Source organism: Ceratotherium simum, chromosome 23, assembly GCF_057802395.1.
Source record: "Ceratotherium simum simum isolate JZ-2026a chromosome 23, ASM5780239v1, whole genome shotgun sequence".
Taxonomy (NCBI): domain Eukaryota; kingdom Metazoa; phylum Chordata; class Mammalia; order Perissodactyla; family Rhinocerotidae; genus Ceratotherium; species Ceratotherium simum.
This window is the reverse complement of record NC_141922.1, coordinates 4,861,190-4,874,312: the sequence shown is the minus strand read 5'-3', so window position 1 is coordinate 4,874,312 and position 13,123 is coordinate 4,861,190. Positions and strand designations below refer to the sequence as shown.

Sequence of the window (13,123 nt, the reverse complement as noted above, 5' to 3'; positions counted from 1 at the left end):
TGGGGACAGGCAGGAAAAGGGACCCTGGAACAAAATCCTTTAAGGAAACAAACAACAGACCCTCCTCCCCCAAGGATGTCATGGCAGAGGATGCTCCACCAGGCAGAGGGGAAGACCCTCACCCAAATTCTCATGTCCCAGAATTCCTCTGCCCTTGGGACTCTCTGAAGACTCTCTCAAGAGTGCCCACTGCCCCTCCTGTATCAGCCCAGGGTTCTGGCCTCCTAGACCCCAGGACTCTGCTGGACCAGGCTTGCATTTGCTCCCTCCTGCATTGTCCCTGGTCCTCTGGCGACGCTGTGTAAACACAGAGCGTGGGGCTGCTCTGCGCTCCTCTCAGAGGGACAGGTCCCCTGGGGCTGGCAGCCTGTCCATCCTGGCTCCCCATGCCAATCATAGCCTGTACCACCTCAACACTCCCCCACAACTCCAGACTCATCCACACATCTGTGTGCTGGGTTCCCTCTCCTCCCCTGGGCCTGGGACCCCACGTTCCAGTTTCTAAAATGAGATCTTCTGGCTCCTCCTCAGGTGACTGCCATAGAGACTGGCCAGCCCTTTAAGAGAAGACTCTCCCCCACCACACACACTCCTCTTTTCCACATGGTGGCCCACCAGATCAGAGGCTCACACAATAACCTCAACATTCATCTAAACACACACCACTTCATCACCTGTAAGGTAATGAACTCCCTGTCACTACAGGCATTCAAGAAGAAGCTGGCTGATGGGAGAGGATCTGGGGTGCTAGTAATGTTATGTTTTTGGCCTGAGTGCTGGTTACATGGACATGGTTTGTTTACAAGAATCACTGAGCAATACACTTGTGATACATGCACTTCTCCGTATGAACATCATACTTTACCAAAAATTTTTAAAAATCAAAAGTGCTTGTGATTGGTTGACCATTTGGCAGGACAGAGATGAGGCTGGCACACCTTGAAGATCTCCACCTCAAGGCACTGACACTACCTGAGGTCCTGCTAGGGGCACTGTGCACCTCTGGCTCACCACTGTGCACCCCATGCCAGCACAGTGCCCCCTCCCCCGGCACATGGAAGGAGCTGGGTAAAAACCCAGTGATGGAGGAGTGAATGAAGGGGTGAATGGAGGACTGGGTGAGTGCTCAGAGGAGTGAGTGAATGAGCGAATGAGTGAGTCAGTGAATAACTGCATAGAAGGATGGATAGATGGATGGATAGATGGATGCACGGATGGCTGCATGGAGCGTTAACAAACAGGTGCATGGGGGACCGAGTGAGTGACTGCATGCAGAATGGGTGGGTGGAGGTGTGAACACAGGTGCATGGAGGACCCAGTGTGTGAGTGCATGGGGAATGGGTAGATGGACGTGTGAACACAGGTGCATGGGGGACTGAGTGAGTGACTACATGGGTGGGTGGAGGTGTGAACACAGGTGCATGGAGGACCCAGTGTGTGAGTGCATGGGGAATGGGTAGATGGACGTGTGAACACAGGTGCATGGGGGACTGAGTGAGTGCATGAGGAATGGGTGGGTGGAGGTGTGAACACAGGTGCATGAAGGACCCAGGGTGTGAGTGCATGCAGAATGGGTAGATGGAGGTGTGAACACAGGTGCATGGAGGACTGAGTGAGTGCATGGGGAATGGGTGGGCGGAGGTGTGAACACAGGTTCGTGGAGGAATGAGTGAGTGAGTGCATGGGGAATGGGTGGGTGGAGGTGTGAACACAGGTTCATGGAGGAATGAGTGAGTGACTGTGGGGAATGGGTAGATGGAGGTGTGAACACAGGTGCATGAAGGACCCAGTGTGTGAGTGCATGGGGAATGGGTAGATGGATGTGTGAACACAGGTGCATGGAGGACTGAGTGAGTGCATGAGGAATGGGTGGGTGGAGGTGTGAACACAGGTGCATGAAGGACCCAGGGTGTGAGTGCATGCAGAATGGGTAGATGGAGGTGTGAACACAGGTGCATGGAGGACTGAGTGAGTGCATGGGGAATGGGTGGGCGGAGGTGTGAACACAGGTTCGTGGAGGAATGAGTGAGTGAGTGCATGGGGAATGGGTGGGTGGAGGTGTGAACACAGGTTCATGGAGGAATGAGTGAGTGACTGTGGGGAATGGGTAGATGGAGGTGTGAACACAGGTGCATGGAGGACCGAGTGAGTGACTGCATGGGGAATGGGTGGGTGGAGATGTGAACACAGGTGCATGGAATAATGAGTGAGTGCATGGGGAATGGGTAGATGGAGGTGTGAACACAGGTGCATGGAGGAATGAGTGAGTGAGTGCATGGGGAATGGGTGGGTGGAGGTGTGAACACAGGTGCACGGAGGAGTGAGGGCATGGGGAATGAGTGGGTGGAGGTGGGAACACAGGTGCATGGAGCAGTGAGTGCATGGGGAATGGGTGTGTGGAGGTGTAAACACAGGTGTATGGAGGAGTGAGTGAGTGAGTGCATGGGGAATGAGTAGATGGAGGTGTGAACAACAGGCGCATAGGGGAGGAGATGGACACCAAGGCCTGGTTCACCTCCTGCTCCTGCTCAGAGGCCCCCTGGACTTAGCTGGTGAGATCCAGGCAGTCCCAGGAAAAAGCAGGTGAAGGCAATGGGCGTTGAACACTGGGCCTCACTGGATACCCGTCCCTGTCTCAGTGCACTCAGCTAGGTGTCTCCATACAGCTCCGGAGAGCCGTCTCTTTTATGTCACCCAGAGAAAGAAGGAACCCCACTTCTCTGCCTCCTGAACGATATCTATAAATAGGCCGTGTTTACCGGAGGGCCGGTGCTACATCGAGCGAGGCCATGTCCGGGCAGGGCCTGGGGAGGAGGGGCTGACCACGGGCCTCTCATGTTTCCTGCACACTGCCAGCCGCCACATTGGAAAGCAACAAGGGAATCCCCCCATCCTGTCCAGCCCTCAGCGTGCTGGGTGGGCGGGTCCTTCACCAGGGTCTGGCTGAGCAGGTTTCCTAAACTGTAGAGTTAAAGGGAGAAGCAGAAAGACACAGATAGAATATTCTACAGGCCCATCCCTGCTCCCGGGATGAATCCACAGTTGAATCTTGTGGTAAGGAGATCCTGACTGCACTACAGAGTTCAAGGTCCCCTGCCTCAGTGTGCCTGCCTATTCTGGGCCTCAGTTTCCTCATCTGTAAAGTGGGGCAGTACTTCCACCAGCCTGGAGAGTAAAGTGAGTGCATGCATGTGGAAGCTCTGTGCTCCCTCTGATACCAGCCTGCTTGGTCCATCTGGGCCCCTTCTATCTCCCAGTCCTTTAGCAGATGCCTGCTCTGTCCTGGGCATTGTGCTGGGCGCTGCACTGTGCTGGAGACGACACAGTTGGCTGGGGGCAGAATAAAGGGTATCGACAATGCTGGGACTGAGGGAGGCACGGAGACGGGGCACACTCAGGGACGCAGCAAGTGACAGAGGGAAGGAGGAGAGTTCATGGAAGGCCAGGACCTGTGAGAAGGGTGCAAAGGGCCGAGGGGAGCGCTCCTTCTGGGCGTTCTGCACCCCTGGGCAGGTGGCACGGGACGGGTTAACCGAGCTGAGCTGTCCCTGCTCTTCCCGCTGGACTGCAACCAGCTGCCTGGGTTTCCAGCTCCCCTCCTGCCTCAAGGCCAGGCCTTATCTCGTCATCTCGACTGTCCCCAGAGCCTCGGAGCCGCCCGGCAGTGCAGGGGCAGGCGCACAGCAAGAGTATAAACCACGTACTGAAAACTACACCCTGGAGCACCAGACAAAGTGGGAAATGCTTTCACTTCTGAAAACTCGGTCCCAGGTTCTGTCTATGAACAAGAAAAGGAGGCATCCCGCTGCGTTCTGCTTCAGACAGGTGCGGGACTTGCACACAGAAACTCCAGGAGCCCTAGAACTTTTCTCAGAGTGTGCCCCACCCCCGGCCAGCAGACCCTGGCCCCTAGCCAGTCACCTCAATTCCTGTGGCGGTCACCCCGGCTTCAGACGGGCCCAAAGGGCCTGGGGAAACACTGCCCCTGACGTAAGTCTCCCCGCTCCTCCAAACTGAGGTAGAAGCAGAACCCACATCTCCTCCTCTCCTCCTTCCCTCCTTCCCTATGCAGACCAGTTTTCGAATCATCCTCCTGGACCCTGCAGATGAGATCTGACTTCCGAGCATGGTTTCTTCTTCTTTAATGACCCTGAAGGTGGTAACAACTTAGATCACAGATGTTAGACTCAAAGAAGAAGCGTCGCGGAGATTCCTGCTCTGGTCAGGAGTAGCAGCTGATTGTGGGACACAATTTTGACCTAAGGCAACTCCTGTAGGAAGGTTACAAGTTTGTTGGGGGTCCCTTGGCACCCAGGTCTTAGCCCCAAGCAGGGACGCTCCAATCAAGCGCTCTCCAAGCCTGTCCGGGCCCTGGCCAGCACTCCACCACACGTACCACTTCTACCAACAGCTCAGGCAGGGGGCACGGGGGTTTCCAACCGTCCTGCTAGTCAGACAAGCAGGCAGGTACCTATGAGGGTGTCCATCATAAACACGGTGGAGCATTCCAAAGGTCCAGGGCTTCTCAAGTTGAGAACTCAACAATAGACTCTTCCGGGAAGTAGCTACAAGTCGCAGGGACACCAAGCAGAATGGTAACCAGATAAAGGATGGAGCTGAATCTGCCCTTTCGCAGCCGCTGGACCTGAGTTCTTCCCTCCCTAGGACAATAGCGGCTGTGCCCGGGCTCCCCGGAGAGCGGGGCGGGGTTCAGCGTGATGTCCCTTTCACCAAGGCGCAGCCACAGACTCGAGGCGAAGTGGTAATTATACACGTTTTTAAAATCCATTTCACAGAGTCAGCTAAGAACTGCATCCAAGAACCAGCGTACCTGAGGGGACAGCGAGTGCCGGGGTTCCTGCCCCACCAGGAGACTTGAGCTCAAAGTTGAAGCTCGCCAGAGAAAGCGCCCAAGATTAGATGAAAAATAAGAAGGGCCGTGAAGATTCACCGGACTCATTAATATCACTGTCCGATAGGAGACAATTCCTCGGGGGGCCTGGCTTGGGGCTGGTTTTTGTTCTAGGCCTGGGAGCACCTTAATTTGCATTTATATTAAAAAAAGAAGAAAACAAACAGAATTAACTAGAAAGGTGCTTTGTTTTCTGTAAATTTGAGCTCTTTCACTAAACAGCTTCTCAGGGCAGAGAGCGCAAGACTCGGCCTGTCAGAGACTGCAGATTCGCACCTACTAAGTGCATCTTGGTGGACGGCACTGGTCCTCCAGAGTCGGCCTGCAGGTGGTTCCTATGTCAGCCTCTTCCACAGGTGGGGAAACTAAGGTCGGGGATCAGGTAACACCCTCCCCACGTCTTCCTGTATGGCGGGGCTCAGGGTCTAAGCCCTGGCAGTGGGCTGCACGTCCAGTGTCTTCCCGCTGCAGGGCAGCTGAGTCAGGATGTCTCTCCTCCCTACCCTTACAGACACAGTCCAACCTTCCTTTCCAGAACACCAGTTGAAAACTCAGTGAGGGAAGTGAGAAAAATCAGCAGAGTCATCAGCTGCCCCTCTGGTCCTGTACTGATTCAGTCCCACCATACCCCTGGCTGAGACTACACCCTCAGTTGAGCCACACACCCCTTGATGCTCACTTCGGAGCCTTAACCATAAGAAGCCTTCACCGTCAGGACTGTTAGAAGCGTAGGCCCAGAACGACTCATCAGAATCTACAAACACACCTCTCTCAGCCTCAGGTAAATGGGAATGTCCCTGCATTTGATTTTAACTCCAATCCTCTCCTCAATGTTGTAGTCCAACTCTTGGAACCAGCCAAACATTTTACATGCTCATTTCACTCCTGGGGGCCACTGTGCCAGCAGACTTCACCTGTCTAAGGTCTACATCACTCAAGGCACGTTTAGGGAATGACGGGCTTTTCCCCTCCCCAGGGGCAGTCAGTTTGGGAGGTATATTTCTTTGCTCTCCGGCTTTCCAGCAAACAGGCCCCTGTCCCCCAGGATCGCCGCCCTGCACATCTGTGTGTTACCGCTGCAGCTCACGCTTGAAGTTTAAAGACAGAAATGATGGTAATGACCAACTGGCCCTTTCAGGCACTGGAAGCACAGGGTGGGAAAGGAAAGAGTTTTCTGGGTTTTGGCCGCTGGGCCAAGGGCGTGGGGCAAGCGAGAGCAAAGCTGGTTATGTAGACAACAGAAGGACAGTTTCCTTCCGAAAACAGAAAAGCCTGCACCAATGAATTAAACATTTCAAACAAGATGACTCTCTAAAAAGTCTTTTCAACCAAGAAGGAAAGACAGGCCGTCCTGTGCTGGCACTTCCTGCTGCATATGGCACTGAGAAATCCTGTTTTTTCAGTATGCACAGCTTTCCAGACAAAGAAAAATATCAAGGGGAAAATTAGGGGAGAAAAGTCCAGAGAAGTAAGGCAGGAGGGATGAGAGAAGGGTGGGAAGGCAGAGGCTTCTGCTCAGGGCACAGGGGCACAAAGGACTTCAGGGGGCAGAAAGGAGACCACCCTGAGCCAACACAGTGGCCCTGACAGGTCCAAGGAGATGGCAGTGGAGAGGCAGGGAGCCGTGCTGGGACAAGTTGCAAACCACCGAGACACCACCCTGCCTCCTGCCACAGAGGGCACCCCCACATCCACAGGGATGAAGCAACTTCCTCCAGCTCCCACAGGTCTCTCTCAAAGTGTTATGTCTGCAAGTTCTCCGAAACCCCTGGCCTCAGTGGGGGTGCTGCCACCCACCAGAGATTTGCTCCGTGGACAGCACCCTTGGGTTCAGGACTCACAGGAGTCCCCAGGTGTACCAACTGGACTCCCTCCCCAGACTGGGGCTAAACTGCCCCAGTTTCTGGGCAATATGCGGACTTGCCTCACCCACTGTCACAGCCTGGGGATGGGCAGGTCCAGCCCGGCCCCTCCTCAACCTCACTCCTAGAGCAGTTCACCCGGCTGCCACCCCCAACCCAATCAGCAGAGAGCAAACTCTCTCCTCCCAGGGGCCTGGCACGACCAGCCTCCAGAATTTGAAGAAGAGGAGCCAGGAAGGAGGAAAGCTGAAACCTGGGCTCAGAGAAGGCTAGAGGCTCGCGAGGGTCAGCGCCTCCCACGCTCCAGGAGCAGTCCCCCGCCACCTGAGTCCGTCTCCGCGCCGCGGGTACCAGGCCAGCCCTCTCCAACTCCCGGAGAGGTAGTAAGTGTAAGGCTTGGAACCCCGCGCAGACCAGCCCGCGCCGGGGCGGTGGGTGGGTGGGTGTCTGCTATGGGATTATTCTTAGCGCTCCACTCTCTTCGCAAAAGTGGCGCCTCCGCCCTCCCGGCTCAGGCACGCTCGCTCCAGGCTTGCACGCCGGGCCCAGACACCGGCGCGGAGGAGAGCACCGGGTGGGGTCCCAGAAGACTGAGGCGCGGGGGCGCAGGGGAGGCGGGGGCTCCCGAGAGAGGAGGGGGCGCTGCGGGAGGGGCCCCGGCGACAGGCTACGTTTAACCCTCGGCGCCCCGCACCCAGCCCCGCGCCGCGCGCTCAGCCGCCTGCCCGACTCCTCTCGGGGCGCGAGGAGCCCGGCGGCGGCGCATCCAGCCCTTACCTATGGTGGTGATGACCGTGATGGCAAAGTAGAAGGAGCCGGCGAATTTCCACTGGACGCCGGCGCGGTGCGGCTCCGACTGCAGGATCACCAGCTCGAGCTGCCGGTAGTCCTCGCTGCTGATGTTGTACTTCCCCTTGATCCGGATCTCCTCGGCTTTGAGTTTCTCTTCCTCGCGCATCTCGTGGTCCGACTCGAGGGCGTCGAAGACGGCGGCGCCCACCAGCAGGTAGGTGAAGGTGCAGACGATGAGGGACAGAGTCCGCACGTTCTGCCTCTTCATGGCCGCCAGCAAGGAGCCGGCGCGGGGGGCATGTCCCGCAGGCTCGCAGCCGCGCGCGTCCCACTGCAGCGCCCGGCGGCCGCCGCCGCCTCCTCCGCCGCCGCCGCCGCCTCCAAGTTGTAAGCGGCGGCGGCAGCAGCAGCAGCAGCAGCAGCAGCGGGGAGGCGGGGGGCGGGGAGGCTGGGGGGGCCCCCCTCCGCTGGGGCCGCCACAGCCGCCGCCACCGCGAGGCGGCTGGCGGGGCAGGGGCGGTGCGGGCCCGGGCTCGGGCGAGAAGGCGGACAGGCACAGGAGGCTGCTCGAGCGCCGGGGCCAGGCGTCCGGGAGCCCCGACACCCTGCGCCAGACCCGGCCGAAGCAGCCCGCCCCACTGCGCAGGGCCATGCACGGCGGCCCCGCCGGTCACCGCGCGGGCCGCGCTGCCCTCCGCACCCCGCCCCCCGCTCCCGCCGGCAAAGCAGGGGCGGGAGCGGGAGCCGGAGCGCGGCCGGGGGGCTGCCGCCGGGGCCCCCGCCCCTCCGGGTCCGGCTCCCGGGCGGCGGCGCCCAGCTAGGAGCCCGCAGGTCTGCTCGCGCCCCGCGGGACCTCCTGCCCCTTTTACCCCTCCTCGCCCCCCCTCGAGGGGGGTGCAAAAGTTTGCTAAGCGGCGGCGTCTCCGGAGTCCCCAGCAAGCGGGGAGAGGGCTGAGCAGGTGCAGCGGGCGTGGCGGCCCGATGCCCGAAGGTTGGAGCGCCCCGCGCCCACCCGGGCGCGCAGGGACGCGGCGGGGTCCCCGTCGGGCGTCGGCTGGTCCAGGAAGTTTGCTCGGCTCAGCCCCCGAGGCGCGGGAGCGGGGCGCGGCCCCGGGGCGGCAGGGCCCGCGGCGGAGCGGCCTCGGGGGCGGTCGGGGGACTGCGCGGCGGCGGTCGGCCAGCCCGCTCCCCCGGGGGCGGCGGGCGAGGCGGCGGCGGAGGCGGGAGGGGTCCCGCGGGCCTCGCGGAGCTGCGGGGTGGGCTCGGGCGCATGAGCCGCGCCGGGGTCGGGGCCCTCCGGCGTCCGGGCGTCCGGGGAGGCGGCCGCGGCGCTGCTCTGCCCGGGGCGCTGCGTGCGTGCGCGCCGGAGGGAGCCCGAGTGTGTGTGCGTGTGTCTGCGCGTATGTGTGCCTGTGTGTGCGTGTGTGTGTGTGTGTGTGTGTGTGTGCGCGCGCGCGCGCGCGTGGCAGCCCCGCTCTGGCGGGAGGGCCGCGGGGGGCGGGGGCCGGGCTACGCGGAGGCCCGGCCTCCCTACCTCCCTCCTTTCTTCCCTCCCTCCCGCAGCCTCCCGGGCGCACCACCTCCCGCCTGGTCCCCAGCCAGCTGGCGAGGCGGCCGCGGCGGCTCCCGCTGCAGACCGAGCGCAGCGCAGGGCGCACGCGGAGGGAGCCGGGGAGGGGCGGCCGGTGCCGCCGGGGAGGGGGCGGAGGAGGGTGGAGGACTGGGTGTAGCCCTAGTGAGGGTGGGATGCGGAGCCACCAGCAGGTTTCTGCGGGGGATGGGAGGATAAATGAGGCTGCTTGGGTCTTTCTAGCCCAGCTCCCCGAGAACACATGCAGCCACGCGGCGCGGAGAGTTTGAGGGACCCAGGGCTAGAGAAAGAAACGGGATTCAGCCGAGAAGGCGGACAGGCAGCTTAAGGGAGAGAACAGATCGGGCGGAGAATGGGGAGCGAGAGGGGAGGGGGCTGTGGGCACCCGGGTGCACGGCGGCGCCCGCGGTTCCACCAGGACCAGCCACCTGGCGCGGGCGCGTGTCACTGGCCTGGGGCACCTCCTTGTCGCGTGGTGGGGTCCCGAGGGCCGTCTCAGCCCCGGCGAGCGTCGCAGGCCGGATGGCCCAGCACCTGCCAACCAGAGTCGTTGCCCAGAGTGCTGAGGATGGCACGGGCCGCCACTCTTGGGGTTGGGCCCGCAGGGGAGAGTGCCGCATTCCCCCTTCTCTGTCCCCTTCCTGTTGCTTTTCAGAGAAACACTCCTTGGTTCCCTGAGGCTGGGCGCAGGGAGCACCTGGAATGCAACCCAATGCGCCGCGCGACGGCCCCTCTCCGGACGAGCCTAGGGAGGGTACGCGAGGCTCGGACCTGGGCGCAGCTATTCCTTGTGTCCAGAGAGGAGGCCTCGTCCTGCTTTATCCTCTTCCTATTTCAGCCTCCTTTGCCCTCTTGGGCCCCCCCCCCAATCTCCCTTCAGGTCGTTGAGGGGGTTTCTCACGACCACCAGCCCCCTTAATCTCCTGTTGAGCAATGGAGCCCGAAATGAGTAGGCCGGAGCCGCGGAGAACCCCCAGCTCCCCTTCCCTGGGGCAGGCGACCTCCCTTGGACCGCAGCCAAGGAAGAGATGGCGACTTGGGGAAAGGGGCGCCCCCCGGCGGCAGGCTAAGAGACGGGGCAGAGGTGGCCATGGGCCATGCAGAGTAGGCCAGGGAATCAACCCTCGCGCCCCTCGCGGGCTCCCGGAGCACTGGCCCCGCTGGTCGTCGCAGGGACTCAGGACCCAGCGAGTCTGGCAACCCTATGCCTCACCGAGGCTGCACGGCTGGGACGCTCTCCACCCCATTTCTGGGACTTGCGGGTGCTTGCTCCCCCGGCCCCACCGGGGAAGGGGGACCGCGCTGTGGGCGACTTCTGGGCGGTCTGATCTCTGCTGGGTCTGCGGGCGCCCTTGGGCACGGGGGCGGGGAGCCCCACCCTGAGCAGGCGCTCTCCCCAGAAATCATTTTGGAAACCGAGGCCCCCGCGCTCCCGAATGAGTCTGGCCGCCCGGTGAGTCACCGCGAGCGGGCGACAAGGATTCCCAGCAGCTGGTAATTAATTGCTCCGTGGCTCGGCCCACGACGGAACCCCAGTCGGGCCTCCCGCCGCCCTGCAGCGGCGCCACCCCTGAGTCACAGCCGTCGGGCCTCCGCCGTCCGGAAGCAGCCTGCACGCCTGGGCGCCACCAGGGGGCACTGGACTCCGACCCACGGGTCGCCCCGCTTTGAGCCAACGCTGCTAGGGAAGTCCAGGCTGTCCCCGCTGGCAGGTGCGGGAGCGGGGGATGGGATGCTCTCCACCGACAGATTCCAAGCTTTGCAGAGAGCCACTTTTATTCGGTTTACATACAGCCTTTCAGGAAAACGGAACCGCTTTGTGTGCATACTGGAAGAGACCTCAGCGACGAACTCGTCCAAACCGCTTGTTTTACAGGTGGGACCACTTCCAAGGGAAGCAGGTCACGTGCTCAGGGACGCAAAGCAGTTCCGATCTAGAACTAGCCCTTGAACCTCCTCCCGCTTCTGTACAGCGCTCCAAGCACCCAGCTGCCTTCCGACCCCAAGGTCGCACTGCCTTGAATAGCCACAGACCACTCCCCAAATACTGGTTCTTGCTTTTCTTCTCCCTCCAAAATGAGACCTTTGAACTCAAGAGAAACAAGGCCGGGAGCGGGGCCTCAGGGCAGAACCTGGGGAGGGGAAGTGGGTTCCCTGGCCTGTCCATGGGCATCCACGCTCCCCTCCTCCCCCTGCCCTCTCTTTCCCTGTGTCCCCAGCACTGATCCCCAAGGCAGTTGCTCAGCTGGCACTGTGGGTTGCTGCCACACGACAGTCCACAGAGGTCAGGCCCGTGACAGTGCCTCTGGGGAGCCTACCTCCCTCTCTGCCCCTGTGGTGGTGGGAGCGCCAACTCCAACCCAACTGGAGGTGGATTCGGAGCTCAGGTGTGGCCAATCAGAGCCCAGGATTCGCCCTGGCCACACTGATTGGCTGAGTGTGGCTCATCTCTCCACCAATGAGAGCCCTCGGACAGCATTTCTAAGAGGAGCCGGGCAGAGCGAGGGAGGCAGGTCCTGAGGCTGCAGGCCCGCCAGGCACACGAGAGCCGCCCCTGGAGAGGAGCAAATGCGTTCTCTCTTAGTGGCTTAGGCTACTGTGAGTTGGTCCCCATCGAGACCAATGCAGCTGGTGCCCACAAGCTGGCAGCCTGTCTGTGCTCCTCCAGCAGTCTGTCCCTGGGCCTCCCTGGACCTCGGTGTCTTCTTTAGTAAAAACAGAAGTATCTGATTAGATAATAAAGGTCGTCGTGGTTTTATAACTCTGTCTGCTTCCTACTTATTTGCTAGGTTCTTTACACGTTGGGCGTGCCCATAGCCCCCAGGGCTAAGGATCATTATTACCCTGTCTTACCCAGAGAGGCCCAGCAGTTTATTCTGGGCCTGCAGTGAGTCAGAGTGGACCCGACTCCTGATTCAGTGCTTCTCCCACATGAGCCCTGTGTCTGTGAAACTGAGTCTGCTGCTAGCTGAAGGCAGGGAGGGACAGCGCCCTAGGCCAGGTTCCCCAGGCTCATGCCCAGGTGTCTCCATGGGCATATCGGTAACTGCTGGCCCAGGGCAGGTTCTGTTTGCTGGCAAGGAGCAGAGCTGTCTGCTGCTCCCAGAACATCCTGAGTCCTTGGGTGCGTTTAGTGCTTTGTTGTATTTTTGCCCACGTCTTCGAAACCAGGCAGAGGATGCAGAATCATCGTCCCCATTTTACAGATAGGGAAAGTGAGGCATCAAGTCCAGTGGCCCCAAATCCCAGAGAGGCGCTGTGCTGAATCTGCCCATCCTTGGGCCCCAGTGCCAACACTATGGGTCCCCCCTGCACTCCTGGCTTTGCCAGACCTCGCCCATTCCTTGTGGCCACGGCATTTGCAGCTGATGGCATGGCTTCAGACCTCCTGCAGTGGCAGATTCTACAGGAAGGCCCTCTGAGGCCAGGCAGCTAGGGCCCTCCAGAGCTTCCCAGACTCTCCTTTGGGATGTGAATAAGCGTGTCACCAAGGAGGCCTTCTGTGTTTACACAGTTTGGGGACACTGGGTTCACAGGGGTGGATTCAGGACTTCTCAGAGCCTTTGGACTGCTAACAGGCATCATGAGCCCCGGACAGGAGCCTGGGCAGCATTCCCCAACCTCACTTGACTGTGGAGTCTGCCTTTGGGTAGAGTCAGCCTCAGCACCAGGTCCTGGGGCCAGCTCTTCCAGAACCACTGGCCCAGCCCAGAGAGCTGGGCACAGGGAGGCAGGAGACCTGGGTTCCACTTCTGGTCCCACACAGACAAGCCCTCCTCCCATTCAGGTCCTTTCAGCCTCCAGCCTCCCACCCTGCCTGCAGCTGAGCACCCCCTTGTCTCCTCCAACTGTGGCCAGAGCCACCTTCTGAACATGCTCACCTTTGCACCTCCATGCTGAAAACCCTCTAGGGGCTCCTGGGTCACGTCAGGCCCTCCTCCTGTTATTCTCACCCTCAGATCTGGC

The 13,123-nt window shown here is 60.5% G+C and overlaps 1 protein-coding gene across 1 annotated transcript in view; it reads right to left on the bottom strand.

Moving 5' to 3' along the window:
* KCNK9 (potassium two pore domain channel subfamily K member 9) overlaps positions 1–8,218 on the bottom strand; it is a 90,178-nt gene extending 81,960 nt beyond the window's left edge. Inside the window, exon 1 of the mRNA XM_087447111.1 lies at positions 7,552–8,218. Coding sequence (XP_087303237.1) covers positions 7,552–8,218 — 667 coding nt within the window. The remainder of the gene's footprint in view (positions 1–7,551) is intronic.
* Between the last annotated feature and the right edge of the window lie 4,905 nt (positions 8,219–13,123).